The sequence below is a fragment of the Ursus americanus genome, chromosome 36 (assembly GCF_024610735.1).
Source record: "Ursus americanus isolate L20-20 chromosome 36, mUrsAme1.1.p, whole genome shotgun sequence".
Lineage (NCBI taxonomy): Eukaryota > Metazoa > Chordata > Mammalia > Carnivora > Ursidae > Ursus > Ursus americanus.
The window spans coordinates 18,144,398-18,157,465 of NC_142162.1; the positions used below are offsets into that span (position 1 = coordinate 18,144,398).

At 49.6% G+C, this 13,068-nt stretch overlaps 1 protein-coding gene across 1 annotated transcript in view; it reads right to left on the reverse strand.

Moving 5' to 3' along the window:
• The window catches only part of RYR3 (ryanodine receptor 3), a 581,277-nt gene that overhangs the window by 167,159 nt on the left and 401,050 nt on the right, over positions 1-13,068 (reverse strand). The window contains exons 29-33 of the mRNA XM_045815782.2: positions 12,785-12,993; positions 10,988-11,163; positions 10,048-10,084; positions 8,382-8,545; positions 5,460-5,625 (exon numbers count right to left, since the gene is read on the reverse strand). Coding sequence (XP_045671738.2) covers positions 5,460-5,625; positions 8,382-8,545; positions 10,048-10,084; positions 10,988-11,163; positions 12,785-12,993 — 752 coding nt within the window. The remainder of the gene's footprint in view (positions 1-5,459; positions 5,626-8,381; positions 8,546-10,047; positions 10,085-10,987; positions 11,164-12,784; positions 12,994-13,068) is intronic.

Here is a 13,068-nt window from a genome sequence, read left to right on the forward strand (position 1 = left end):
ACTGACTGTCTTCTAGCTGCCACTATGGTGACGAGTGTGGATTTATTTTTGACAGCAGGGACTCCATTTATCACTTGCCCACTTTGAGGGTTTTTAATCACACTAGGAAGACCATGGAAGAAAAAAAAAGGGGATTTTAATTCTACCAGCCAAAGTCCTTTGCCTTTAAGTAAATACAGACATTAGGAAATTCTTGCCACTCTCTTGGCAGTTAGGGAATGGTGAGTATCATGGACAGACCCTAAGGTGGCCCCCAGTGAGTCGCTCTCTTGTATAATCCCCTTCCCTAGAACCTGTGTCATGTTTCTAGAAAACAGAATATGGCAAAGGTATAGAGATGTTACTTCCTTGGTTTGGCTACATTATGTAAGACTGTATCTCAGCCGACTAGAGAGAAGGCTCTCCACCTGGCTTTGGAGAAGGAAGCTACCCTGTTGTCACAGAGCCTGTGAAAGGCCACGTGAGGGAAATTTCAGTGGGTATCATGGGACTGAGGGTGCCCCTGGGTGCAGTCATCAAGAAATGGAGCCTCAAACCTACAAACGCAAGCAACTGAATTCTGCCAGCAACCACATGAGCTCAGAAAAGGACCCTGAGCTGCGGAAAAGAATGCAGCCTGGCTGACACCTTGATTGCAGCCTTGTGAAATGGAGTGGAGGGCCCAGCTGAGCCCCCGGCCCCCCGCTCCAGACCCATGGAAACTGTGAGACCATTATGTCAGTGGTCACTTGTTATGCAGTAATAGAAAACGAACACAGAGGGTCCTTTTTGTCACAGTATTTGGTTACAGGCTTCCTTTTAATAATGAATTTCTTTGATGCATTTAGACATAAGATTTATAAAAGAACACACTTTTTATGGCTGAGTGACTTACAAGACTACGTGGTCTAGGGCTAACACCTGCTCATGATGAAAGAGGTCATCAGACTGGTTAAACCAGACTTGTGCCCAGCACACAGTGACCCCATCCCAGGGTGCGGCAGGGGCTCACATGCTAGGTATAAACACTTGGATTATGCCTAATGCTTCAGGTACCCATTGACGATATGAATGGAGAAATACCCGTAAAACCGAAAGGTGGGGATGGAGCTGCTGGAACTGCCTGGCCATGTCTGGAATAAGCTTTGTAAAGGACATTTAATGAATAGTGATTTAGTACCTATTATGTGTCTGCTTTGTGCCAGACCCTGAGTTTGCAGCCAGGAGAGACACAAATAGGAAATTTTCATTTGATACCTCCCTGGGCTGCCCCCAGATTTCTCAGATATCTGATACGTGACATCTAGAACAACTTGTGCCGCTCAAGTCACTGTAAGCTTCAGGGAGCAGAGCTCTGGTGGCTGGGACACTTCACGTGGGCAAGAAGCCCATGAATCTGAGCTCATGGGGCAGTTACATGCTTTAAGCCCAAAGGTTTTCTACACTGAATGAAGTCACACTAGGACTGGGACCTACACGCTGAAGAGGGTGGTATGTTTTCTAGTCCCTTAGGACTGGTCCCTGCAAACTTCCTCAAACTCCCCTGCGAAGAGGAGGAGCTTTGAAAGCATTTAGGACGCCCTGGGATGGGTTGATTTCTACCATGCAGACTGTACTCCCACCATGATGAACAACAGAACTTTATGCTCAAGCACTCAAAAAAGAACACACAAGTGTGGGCTCACGATGGGCGTAAAGGAGGATAAAAATGGCAACCGGGAGTGTGACAGCAGAATCCTAGAAGGCCTTCTTGACCCCTGGGGTTATTCCTGTGATCGCATATGGTACGTGGCAAAAGGGATTCTGTAGATGGAAGTAAGGCTACTAACCAGTTGAACTTAAAATGGAGAGATTAACCTTGTGGACCTAATCTAGTCACATGAACGCTTAAAAAGCAGACGTTTTGGGCGCCTGGGTGGCTCAGCTGGTTAAGCGTCTGCCATCCACTCAGGTCATGACCCCAGGGTCCTGGGATCGAGTCCCGCATCAGGCTCCCTGCTCAGTGGGGAGTCTGTTTCTCCTTCTCCCTCAGACCCTCCTCCTGCTCGTGCTCACACACACTCTGTCTCTCCCTCAAATAAATAAAATCTTTAAAAAAAAAAAAAAAGGTGTTTTCTCTTGTTGGGAGCAGAAGGCAAAGTTGGGGAGACTGAAGCATGAGAAGAGTAGGACCCACTCTCGTTGGCTTTGAAGATTGAAGGGGCCACTTGAGAAGGAATATGGGGACCTCTGGGAGCAGAGAGGTAAGGAGCGAGAAGGAAAAGGGCAGGCAAGGGAAAACGGACCTCAAACCGCAGTCTGCAACCACACTGGATCCTGACAGCAACCTGAACGATCTTGGTGTGCATTCCTCCCAGAGCCTCCGGAGAGAGGCAGCTTGGCCCTGCGGATGCCTTGATTTTGGCCTGCTGAGAGCCTGAGCAGAGAACCCAAACTTCCAGGACTGTGAAATAATACATGTATTGGTTTTAAGCTGTGAATTTTATGGTAACTTGTTAAGAAGCAAGTAAGAGACGGTAACAGTGGTCTCCCAGGCGAGCTGGCCAGTTCAGCAACAAATACTTTGCAAGCACGTCCTGGGTGCCACGTCCCGTTTCAGGCACAGGGACGGCAACAGACTGGAGAGCTGGCCTCTGCCCTTAAGGAGCTGATGTTCTGGATGGGGAGTTTCTGTTGTCATGTGACCAGCCCAGATCTGAGGCTGCTGGGGAAGTGCCATGGGTTTTTTTTCCTCTTGTATTTAAGGTACCTGTTTCTCACTGGCTGACCTCTCGTGTCCTGGCAATAACAGACATTCTATTTCTGATTATGTGTGAAAGTCAGGGCATAGGGACTGGCCTGAGTTGAAAGCTAACCCCCCTCGTCAATCTTAGTCTTGTAGCTGGCTCTGCTCTCAGAGCAGTGTGGCTGGGGTGGCAATAACCCAGGAGCAGCTCTTGAACATACATTCATTTCTCATTCCTCCCATGGTTACATAAAGTGCGACAGGAGAAGGTTTTCCAATTGCATAGCAGTTATTTAACGGGGCAGGGGGTGGCAGTCTAGAAACACCATCTGAGAGAACACTCCCCTCGTTATTTTGGTTACTGGTCCTTTCTGAACAGAAAGCCAGTGTGTAAATATTGCTGCCCTGCGCCTCTTGAGATAATTGAAAAATGGAAATGGCCACAGCTGCAGAGTCACCATCATCCCACTGCCAGGGGAGCAGATGCGCGGCTGGACACGGCAGTGTCTCGCCTGGAATGACAAGGGGGCTGGCCGGCTGTGAGCCTCCTCCTGAGGGCTCCCGGGGCTGAGCCCTGGCACCCTTCCGTTCACCACCATGGTGCCCCGGGGCGGGGTGCAGGGCTGGGGCCACCGAGCAGGGACAGCAGGATGGGCACGCATGCAGCGGAGGAAGGCCTCTCAGGGCGGCGGGTGCCAGCTCACAGCTCCCAGAAGACAAGGGACCAGCCTCACGTCACCCAGGAACCACGGTGAGAGCCCGATACAAACGGCCATGGGGTCCTGCTCTCTGTTGTAACATTTCCTCAACGGCACCGGCTCTTCCCCGAGGCAGGCGAGTCTCTCCAGCTGCCAAGGCCCGGGCCTCTTTCTTTATTTACTTAGGGACCTCGGAAGCCCGGCTAGCCTTCAGAGTTATTAGAGGCTTCGGAGCTCTCTGCAGCTCGGGGAGGACCCTTCAGTCAAACTCATTTCAAAAGTTAATGGGAAAAAGCTAATGGATTCTGAAGGACAGCAGTGATGTATATAAGCATTTTCTCAGGGGCTTGGGGGTGAGGGGGTGGAATCACGAGAAAGTACCAGAAGGCTAATACTTTACTTTCTGCCTCGAAGCCTGGTTTTGCAAAGGCCTCTTGCTGGGCATGGCTGGTTGGGCCCCAGGGGCTGGAAGAGCCTGCTGCGTGGTGTGGATGGTTCTACTTTTTCCCTGGGAGGACGGAGAGGGGCTGGAGAGGAGGCAGCTGCCCCCATGCTGGCATGCTGTCCCCGGAACCCAGGAAGGGTTTGGTCCCTCTGTTCTTGGTCACCAAACAATTCAGATTTGGGGCGGCTACTTTACCTCTCCCCTCTAGAGCCCATCTCTCCAACCACAGGCCTGACAAAGGGCTGTCAAGAGGCTTTTCAGCTGGAGGCTGGACCATGGGGCTGACTTAGAATCTGGGGTTTTACCCATTTACACAGTAGTGGGGTGCTTTTTATCTGGTGTAGTTAGCTAAGCTGCCTTAAACACCGTGTGTCACTGTTCTGCTCAGAAACCTTCAGGAGCTCCTCAATTCCTGTCAATAGCTCCTTATCTTTCCAGATGAATTTCTCAGCGCTCACCGTAGAGGCCCCCTACTAGGCTGGCCATTGTTCCTCAAATACACCCTGTGCTGCTCTATCTCCATGAAGGTATCTCCTGTACCATTCTTCAACCTTTCTATACCTCCCCTCGCTCTCACAGAAGAATTCTTTTTTTTTTTTTTTGCTTCAAAATCAAGGTTTCTCTGTAATGAACATTTCCCTGACCACTCTTGATAGAGGTGAGCTCGTCCTTCTCTGAACTCGGATGACACTCTCCATATACCTACCCTGGGAGTATCGAGAAAGTTGAACATAGAAATTTAAAGAAATTAAATTTAATTTAGCCTTTTCCAGATATGCTTTGTAGAACTCCAGACTTAGAGAAAACTACTATTGTTAAAGTTAAAAAAAAAAAAAGTTTCTTGGTTAAGTATCATGAGAAATGCTTGGTTAGAAGGGTTTCTCTCTAAAGTGTTTTTTAAAGTTGCCCTGCACTAACGTCCATTGCCAACATCAGAAAGAGGATATAATACGTGGCATTTCCCAAGTTTACCTGGCTATCAAGGCTGAAAATCCTGCTTCAAAGAGTAAAGCTTTTGTGGTTAATGATGGGTAAGCCTACACATGTGCAATTGATGGTTTTCCCGAGTAGTTCTATCAGAGCTCACAGTCAATGAAACACATCATTTATACAAATGCACTTTTAAAGGATCCTGTAAGGGATGCATAAGATGAGAACGACCCTTTTGCAAAAGGAATATACCCTGGCACATTAGTCATTTTTTATGAGTCTGTATTTTGAGCACAGAAGTTTCTTAAAGCAAGGAGTTCTCTGCTCACATTTTGGGCTCTGTGTCTTGTATAGTGCAGGTAACATGAAAGCTGCACAAGAAATGTTCACAGAATAAATGAATCACCTATTAGAGACCATCAACAAGGAAAAGCCTTCTTATCTTCTAGAAAGACGACCAAGCTATCTGATCAACCAGTAAATAATGATACCTTCCTCCCATTTCCTCTCCGTAAGAATGAAGTCATTTTGGTCCTGTTTCTTTTCCTGGATGGCTTGTGAACATTGGGGGCTCACGACCCCCACATGCTGTGGTGGAGACACTGAATACGGAGAGTGAGGGGTAGAGCTGTACACACGCCGGCCGGGGATGCTGCTGGCTGGGACCCAGAGCCACCCTTACCTGGTAGCAGGTGCCGAGTTCTCGCCCGTTGGCCGAGAAGGACAACATGCCCATGGCCAGATCCACGAGGCAGCCGATCTCCAGGTCCACGTTGCTCCGACTTGATCTTTGGGAGGTGGCCACGATATCCCCGCCCCAGACCATGTAGCAGTTGCTGCGTTTCACACTAGAAGCCAAAGAGAGGAAAAGCACAGAATCTGGACTGGGATGGTGTGCAGTCAAGGTCCAGGAACGAAATGCCCCAGAAACCTTCCAATGATGCTTTCCAGTCAGTCCCCAGTAACTTTTTTTCTTAAATACATTCATTCAGCTTCAACCCAATTTTCTCAGACATGAGCACTCAATTTAGGGATGTGGCAATCTATCAGGATACTTTGGTCCAAAGAACATACTGTTCTGCTACCTGTCTCCTGGCTCCTTTTTGAACGAGATCGTGGGGATGGTGTTGCCTCCTCAGGACAGGAGACGGGGTACAGAGAGGGCGGCCACCACAGGCCGTTTTACACAGGGATGTGGTATAAAAGGCAGGAACAAAAATCCGCAAGGTCAGGGAAAAAGGCTGTAACGTATTTGAAAACAGGCCCACACTCCTTAGGACAGCAGTCCTGGGCACATTGCAAAGTAGGTCGCAAGTGGTCTCTGAGGCCCACCCACCTCCCTGACCGATTCAACCCGGCCCTCCCCCTGGAGTTCTGCTCCCTGCGCTCTTCAGTAACTACCAACTTGGGGTGCCTTTCTCAGCTGGCTGTCTACCTCCTCCCCCACAGCGTAAACTCCATCATAGGCATTTATATTTAAAAGCCAAGGGCAATAGCCAAAAAGACACGGAGGCTCCCAAGTCTGATTCCTCAACTGAAAGACTGAAAATCCCGCGTGGACTCTGGAGAAGTGGCACAGTGGCAGGGGTGATTCTCAGAGCCCGTCACCATGACTGTGGGCAAGAGACAGACAATTCGGTCTTCTCCTAAGCCCGGTCCTGGTGCACAACACTCGAGGAACCAGCTGGTCGAAATACCATAAAAATACTTCTTCTCAGGCACACAAGAGAGCAACTGTATACCTGATGCTCTCCTGTAGCCCCTCTCACCACCCTAAGGCCAATCGGATCTGACCTTGGAAAGTCAAAGGTTTGATCGGAATTCTCCGAGGGTCCTTCCAGCTCTAGAAGCAAACACTTTCCCCGAGACCGGAAATTCGCTTTGTGAGCATCTGTTCACCTCCTCTCCTATCTTCTCTCCTTTGGGGCAGCAGGGGGCTGGTTTCTCAGTGTGAATGCCCCTCAGGCAGGACTGGGGCACGATGCCCTTTCCAAAGAGTGACAGTCATTGCTAGACTTCCAAATTAGCCACCCTATCAGGGATGAGAGTACTCAGTCCACTGAAGCCTACTACAGAATTCCGTTCCTACTGTATCGAAGCTGTGGGAATGGGAAGTGCCACACTTTGGTCATATTTTAAAGTACCCAAATTTGAAATGCCTCCAAACTGAAAATCGATCCTGTATTTACTTCTTATTACGCAAGACAAAGAACTGAGAATACTAAGTACCTACCACCTCCTGGGTCTTGTTCTAGATGCTAACCTGTTGGTTCTCAAAATAAATGTGGTCACTGAGGCTGAGATAAATCATGTAATCTGTCTGGTGTGGCAGAGCCAGCAAACTCGAGCAATAAACCCAGTTGGGATGGACACGGCTGCCTTCCGCTCTGGCTAAAGAGCAAAGACTTCCGACTGCTTTCGCACGCTTCCTTCCCAACCCAACAAGACGTTGGATGTTGTTTATTGCATCTCTTCTGGGTCTTGCAACAGGATAGACATTCAGCGGTGGTAATAAATATTTATTCAGTGTCTGGGTCAAGGCACTGTTGTAGGCATTTTTCAATGTATTATCTCATTTAACCCTAATATCACTCTATGAGACTCGAACTATCATCCTCATGTTATAGATGAGTAAACTGAGGCCCAGGAAAGCTAGGTGGTCCAAAGTCCCACCTCTAGTAAGTTCTGGAACCCAGTTTTAAACCCAGGCAGTCTGCTTCCAGAGTCTGCTCTTCGCCACCTTCCCACCGCAGTCCTGCACAACACAGCGATGCTCCGTGAGCTCTCTGGCCACCAGTCTTTGAAGAGCCAGGAGCACTGAAAGAACACCAGCTGCAAAACGTTCCTGACTTTGTAGGGATAAAGGTCAGCTTGAGAAACAACTTATTACACCACCAAACATGGCTGTTTGGGAAAGACTCTATTAAGTCTCACTTGGGTGGACACAAGACCTGGTCTCCTGGGTCACCTTTGGGGCACCACTGGCCAGAGATTCTTTCCCTGGTGGCATTCCCCACCCTTCCCGACTCAGTAGACCCGTGGGAGGCATGGGTACACTAATCACGCTTTCCCAAAGGTCCCTGATTTCCAACAGTGGTTATTATTCATGAGTCTGCGGTCTCTCTTTTACGCGCTTTATGTTTTCAGACCCCGTTCATCTTTAGGATGAGGAGTTCGGAGCCGACCAGTTGCTATGTGATGTGGTGTATCTTTTTATTTCTTCTGAATCGACTACTTTCAGGCACCCAGGGATTTTTCTCTGGCTTGTTTGATGTTGTCGAAATGGTGGCCTACCCAGAACTCACAGAGAAGTGTCTGAGGGGGACAGACTCCCAACTGGCCATCTGCATCTCCCATCCCTGGGTCATGTTTTATACACGTGATGAAATTACCCTCGATTTTCACTAATAACACTTTTGCCACGGTACTGCCTGTTCGGAGAAGGATTTTAAGCCTGTGCCTCACTTCCTTTTACACAGACACAGGGATGTGTGCCTCACTTCCTTTTTTGGGGGTGTTGGGTGGAAGGGGAAAGAAGACAGCTGGTGGGTAGGGGGAAGTGAGGAGCCTGGTGGCTGACCCCGCCCCTTGGGAGCCCCCTTACCTTTCGTGGACCCGGCCTCTTTCATCCCCTAGAGTAACAGTCACCGTACAGTTTTTATTCAGGTCAAACTTTTCACTGTATAAGTGATAGTCTGGCGTCACCCATCCGACCCAGACGCAGGAAGGGTCCTGTCCAGCAAAGATGCGGATTGCGTAGTAGCACTGCTGGGGAGAGACCACGGAGCAGAGTAAGTGGCCCCCAGCTGGGGGGCCAGACCTGACAGAACCAATACCGGAGCCCACTTGGCCCTCTTTTCTTAAAAAGCGCACACTGCTCCAGAGCTGAGCTGAGCCGCACTCCAGGCTCAGGAAGGGCTGACTCGAGAACCTGGCTTCCTTATCGTTCCCTTTCCTGCGGTGCTTTAGCACCGAGACAGTGGAGCACTTCATCTACCACCCTTCGCCCAGAGATGCTCCTGATGAAAGCAGGGGGCCGCCACTCAGAATGGCCCGCACAGAACCCTCACCCTCTCCTGGGCACGGCCCTTGCCCTCAGAGATAGCACAGGGGAAGTGCAAAGTGTTTGTTGCTGTTGTTTTGAAAGTTGTGAAAAAGACGCTGCAAAAGAAAAAGCCCACATGGTGGCCACAGGTGCCGTGCTTGGCCTTCGGTCGACGGCAGCCCGTGTTGAGAACGACAGTTCTCGGTGGGCATCATTATGACCGGGGAGGGGTCCCACTAGGCTAATAGCTAAAGCTCCGAGGTAAGGGACTGCTTCCTCGCTTTATGCAACTGAGCACAGCTGTTCTCAGTGAAGTTACTCTTACGTGTAGTCTGTTGTAATTTGTTGATTAGGAGATAAAAGGGTCAGCCGGTCAAACTGGGGCTTGACTCTTACCACTGGCAGCTACCAACTGTGTGACTTTGGGCAGGGCATTTGACCTGGGTTTCAGAGTGCATCGTACTGTCCATCTCGTGGGGCCGCTGTGGGAATGAAGTGGGAAGGGGACGCAGTGTCCCATGCACTGTGCCCTGCCCTGCACACAGGCAGTGTGTGACATGCTGTAGCACAGTGTTATTCCTGATTGTGCTTAACCCACCACCTTGGGATTGAGGGGTAACTTTATAGAAGGGGTGACGTGCATTTCTTCCAAAGACTTTTTTTTGGGGGGGGGGTCAGGTGCTAAAGAAGGATGAGAGAAAGAAATTAGCAAGTGTTGCTTTCTGACTATTGTCTAGCTAGAGAAACGGGACCAAATCAGCTTCCATTATCTGGACTGTTCCCTGCTCCTGCTTCTCACTTGATTGCTTTCAACATTATTCCTGGCACTGCTCGGAGAGATGGGAGAGTTGATTCATAGAAGTTTACATAAAAGAACAAACAAAAGGATTAAATGAAAGAGCCTCCCCCCCCCCCACAACCAATCCCACGTTCATTTCAATCAGAAAGGCAGCGCTGGTCCCTGGTGGCCAATGGGCACAAGTACACAATGGTGCCCAATTAGGAGCTCCAGGTGGAGCTTTGGCTTTGTACTGAGTAACTGTCTTTTTTTTCCCCATTTGAGAAATGTCGGAGATGTGTTCTGGAAGCATCAAGATGGATATTAAAAGACACAGTAATTGGCAATTAAATAGGATCTCTAGGCAGATCTTTGCTGTAAGGGGCATATTACCAGGCACAGCAAAGAATCAAATAATTAAAACCGTAATTGAGCACATTTACTTACTGTTGTTGTATGAGAGAGTATTTCTTGCATCTGTTTCCTGGGGGGGGGGGGAGATAATCCATGTTTTAGTTATTCAGCCGTATAGAGAATTCCACAACTCTGACAGGCAATGATCTACCTTTAATGATGAAGGCAAATTTAGAAAACTATTTCCTATACATGAGCGATCCCAATTGGTCTTGGGACTTGGGCATTTGTAATCTGCTACTGCAAGCCAAGGCGGTGACTTCCCACTCGTCTTTCAGCCCGGCTGGTAAGTCAGAGCTAGGGGGAGGCAGGGAAGATTGAGATAATGTAGGCAGGAATACCCCTGAATACCCTGTCCTGTTCTTGCAGGCAGCTGAACTTGTTAAACGCTGGTAGAGAGTGAAAGTCTAGAGGAAATCCGGACAAGACAGCTCCAGAGGGGCAGACATCCATCAACGATTAGAAATAGACATTAAAGGAAAGAAAGACAGCAAGGAACATGCCCCTTATTAGGAAGGAAGAAGTCATAGTACTTATAAGTCACACGGCTGCAGGGCTGGACACTGGCCATAGTTACACAAAGACGGCAGTATTTGCTTCTAGAGGCTTTTAGTTTCACACAAAGGCAACAATAATTGCACCCTCTCATGCACTTATATTCCTTTTACTCCAGAAACACCGGATTTGTAGGCTGCGAGGACGCTGAGAGCCAGAGGGCTCAAGAAGAGCAGAAACGTTTCCACTGGATGTGACCCTGTTTGGCTTGACTGGTCCCCTGATTACACAGCGCACCAACCCCCACGTGCGTGTGTATGCACACGTGTGTACACACACGTTCTCATTTCTTCACCTGACTGAAAGCAGAGAGAACCCTACCCACCTGTGCTCAGGCAGAGTAAGAAACAGAGGGATGGAAAGCCAACTTCATAGCACACACGAGGAGAACCTCCGAGAGCGGGGGCCTCGCCCTCACCTTTTCTGGAAAGCGTCACTGTCCAGACAGGGGCTGTGGCTGAAGGAGGAGTGGCACTCGACGGGCATGCTCAAGCGGCAGTAGATCATGCTGGCATTGCTGTTCTGTGTGCCGAACGTCTTGTGGGTCACCTTGAGGCATGGCGGGCTGTCCGTGGTGCCATCGATCCTCACCACCTGGAAACACCATGGGTCCTACCTGACACAACTGAGGGCCTGACCTTGACCTTGGCCCTCCTCCCCTCATTGCTATTCCATGCGTCATGGCTTTCTGCGAACTATCAAAGTTGTCACCAGTGATAACCAAACTGTTACTCTGTTACTTGGACCCTGCTCCACAGAAAATAACAGATCTGCCTCTGGCTGGAGAAATGAGCATTTTCAGGACACGCCCACCGGGTTTTCTGCAAGATCAAGGGTGGAGAACAGGTGTAACATAGGGGGTGGTATTTGGAGGATGCAGCGTGGCAACCGCCGAAGATGACCTTTCAGGTCAGGGGGCTAGAGGCTAAAGGAGAAAATGTTTCCAAAGATTTCCCTTGTCAGTGGGCAAGAGACTATTTAAGGAAAAAGACAGCAGAAAGCCCAAAGCTCCAGGAGAGACGTCACGGCTCCCTCGGAGGGGTCGACCCCCACCTGGCACATTTCCCAGCCCTGCCGCAGTCCGCCTGAGTGTTGAGGCACCTCTAAATACTGGGGGAATTCTCAGCGTCAGGGCACAGCACTGCAAGGGACGGAGCTGGAGGAGGAAAGAGCAAAACTGGGTTTTTAAAATGTGTGTGTTTGCTGGGGGAGGGGGCAGAGGAAGTAAAGTAAGATTATACTACTACTAATTTCCTTATGGTCTAAGTATCTCCCTACATTCTAGAGATTGGTTCCTATCCTGGGGTCTCTGAGTGTACTTACCTATTTTTGTGTGGTTTATGTATTTTTCTAACGGGGTCTCTGGATTCCATCAGTTTGTCAAAGGGGTTCCTGACCTCTAAAACTTTACGAGCCGGCCTTCTCAAGTGCTGATCAGGTAGAAATCATGAATAAAAGTCCCTACTATTTAAGACTGTGGGGAAAAGGAGAGGATTAAGGGTTGGTGCTTGTTGGGTGTGCACTGGAAGGCGAGTTAAGGGAACTTACCGTCAGGTGGAAGCAAGCCACTGCGTCTCATGCCTCAAGGGAGCTGATCTGCCTGACTTTCCATTAGCCCCCTCTCCTACCCCCCAAGAATAAAACCATGGTGGGTACCAGCAAACAGAGCAAGCAGACGTAGAACCAGGACCCACTGCAGGCTCCTTACAATTTCTGGCTCCTCTGAGCTCCCTCCTATAAGATGAGCGTATCATCATCAACTACTACATGTCAGCTCAAAGTGCTGGAAGTAGTTCTGCAGAAATAAATAAGACCTAAAACACACCATGTTATGAGCACAGAATTAGGTCTGGGGCATACCATCTTGAGTACCGGTACTGAACTTTTTCAGGAAAACAACATTTAAGGTCTTTGGATACTGTACTCGTATGGCCACAGAAGTACAGAAATATCTGGAGGAAACACAGTGGCCCAAAGGCCCGGGGACCGATCTGCAAGGATGTCTCTGCACAGTGGGTGCCATTTGCAAGACACCACTGAGCTGCCCCAAGAAACATGCCCATGATTACAGCTCTGAGGGCCAGTGAGGCAGCGGCTGGGAGGCAGCCAGGGCACGGACTTAGGTAAGCAGCTGCCTGCTGACAGGAGCATTAGCAGGAGCTTAGTGCCTTGGCCCACCTGCCCTGCCGGGGCCACCCGCAGTGTGTAACATTACCTCTATATGGGGGTGATCCCTTGGCACATTGACGAACGTCGGGAGGCGCTTGCTGAACCACATCGCCACGTCGCGGTTCATGTTGACGGCAAAAGGCTCAAAGCCCTCTTGGAGGCCGCACATGGTATAGAACTTGAAGGTACTGGCATCCATCCCGAGATTCATGCGGCCGATTTGAGAAAGTCCCAGAGAGCAGATGGGCACAAAGCCTGCAGAATGGTGAAGAGAGCCTGCTTCAGCCCATGAGACCATCCCAGGAAGCTGTGAGCCAGTCAGACCCTGGC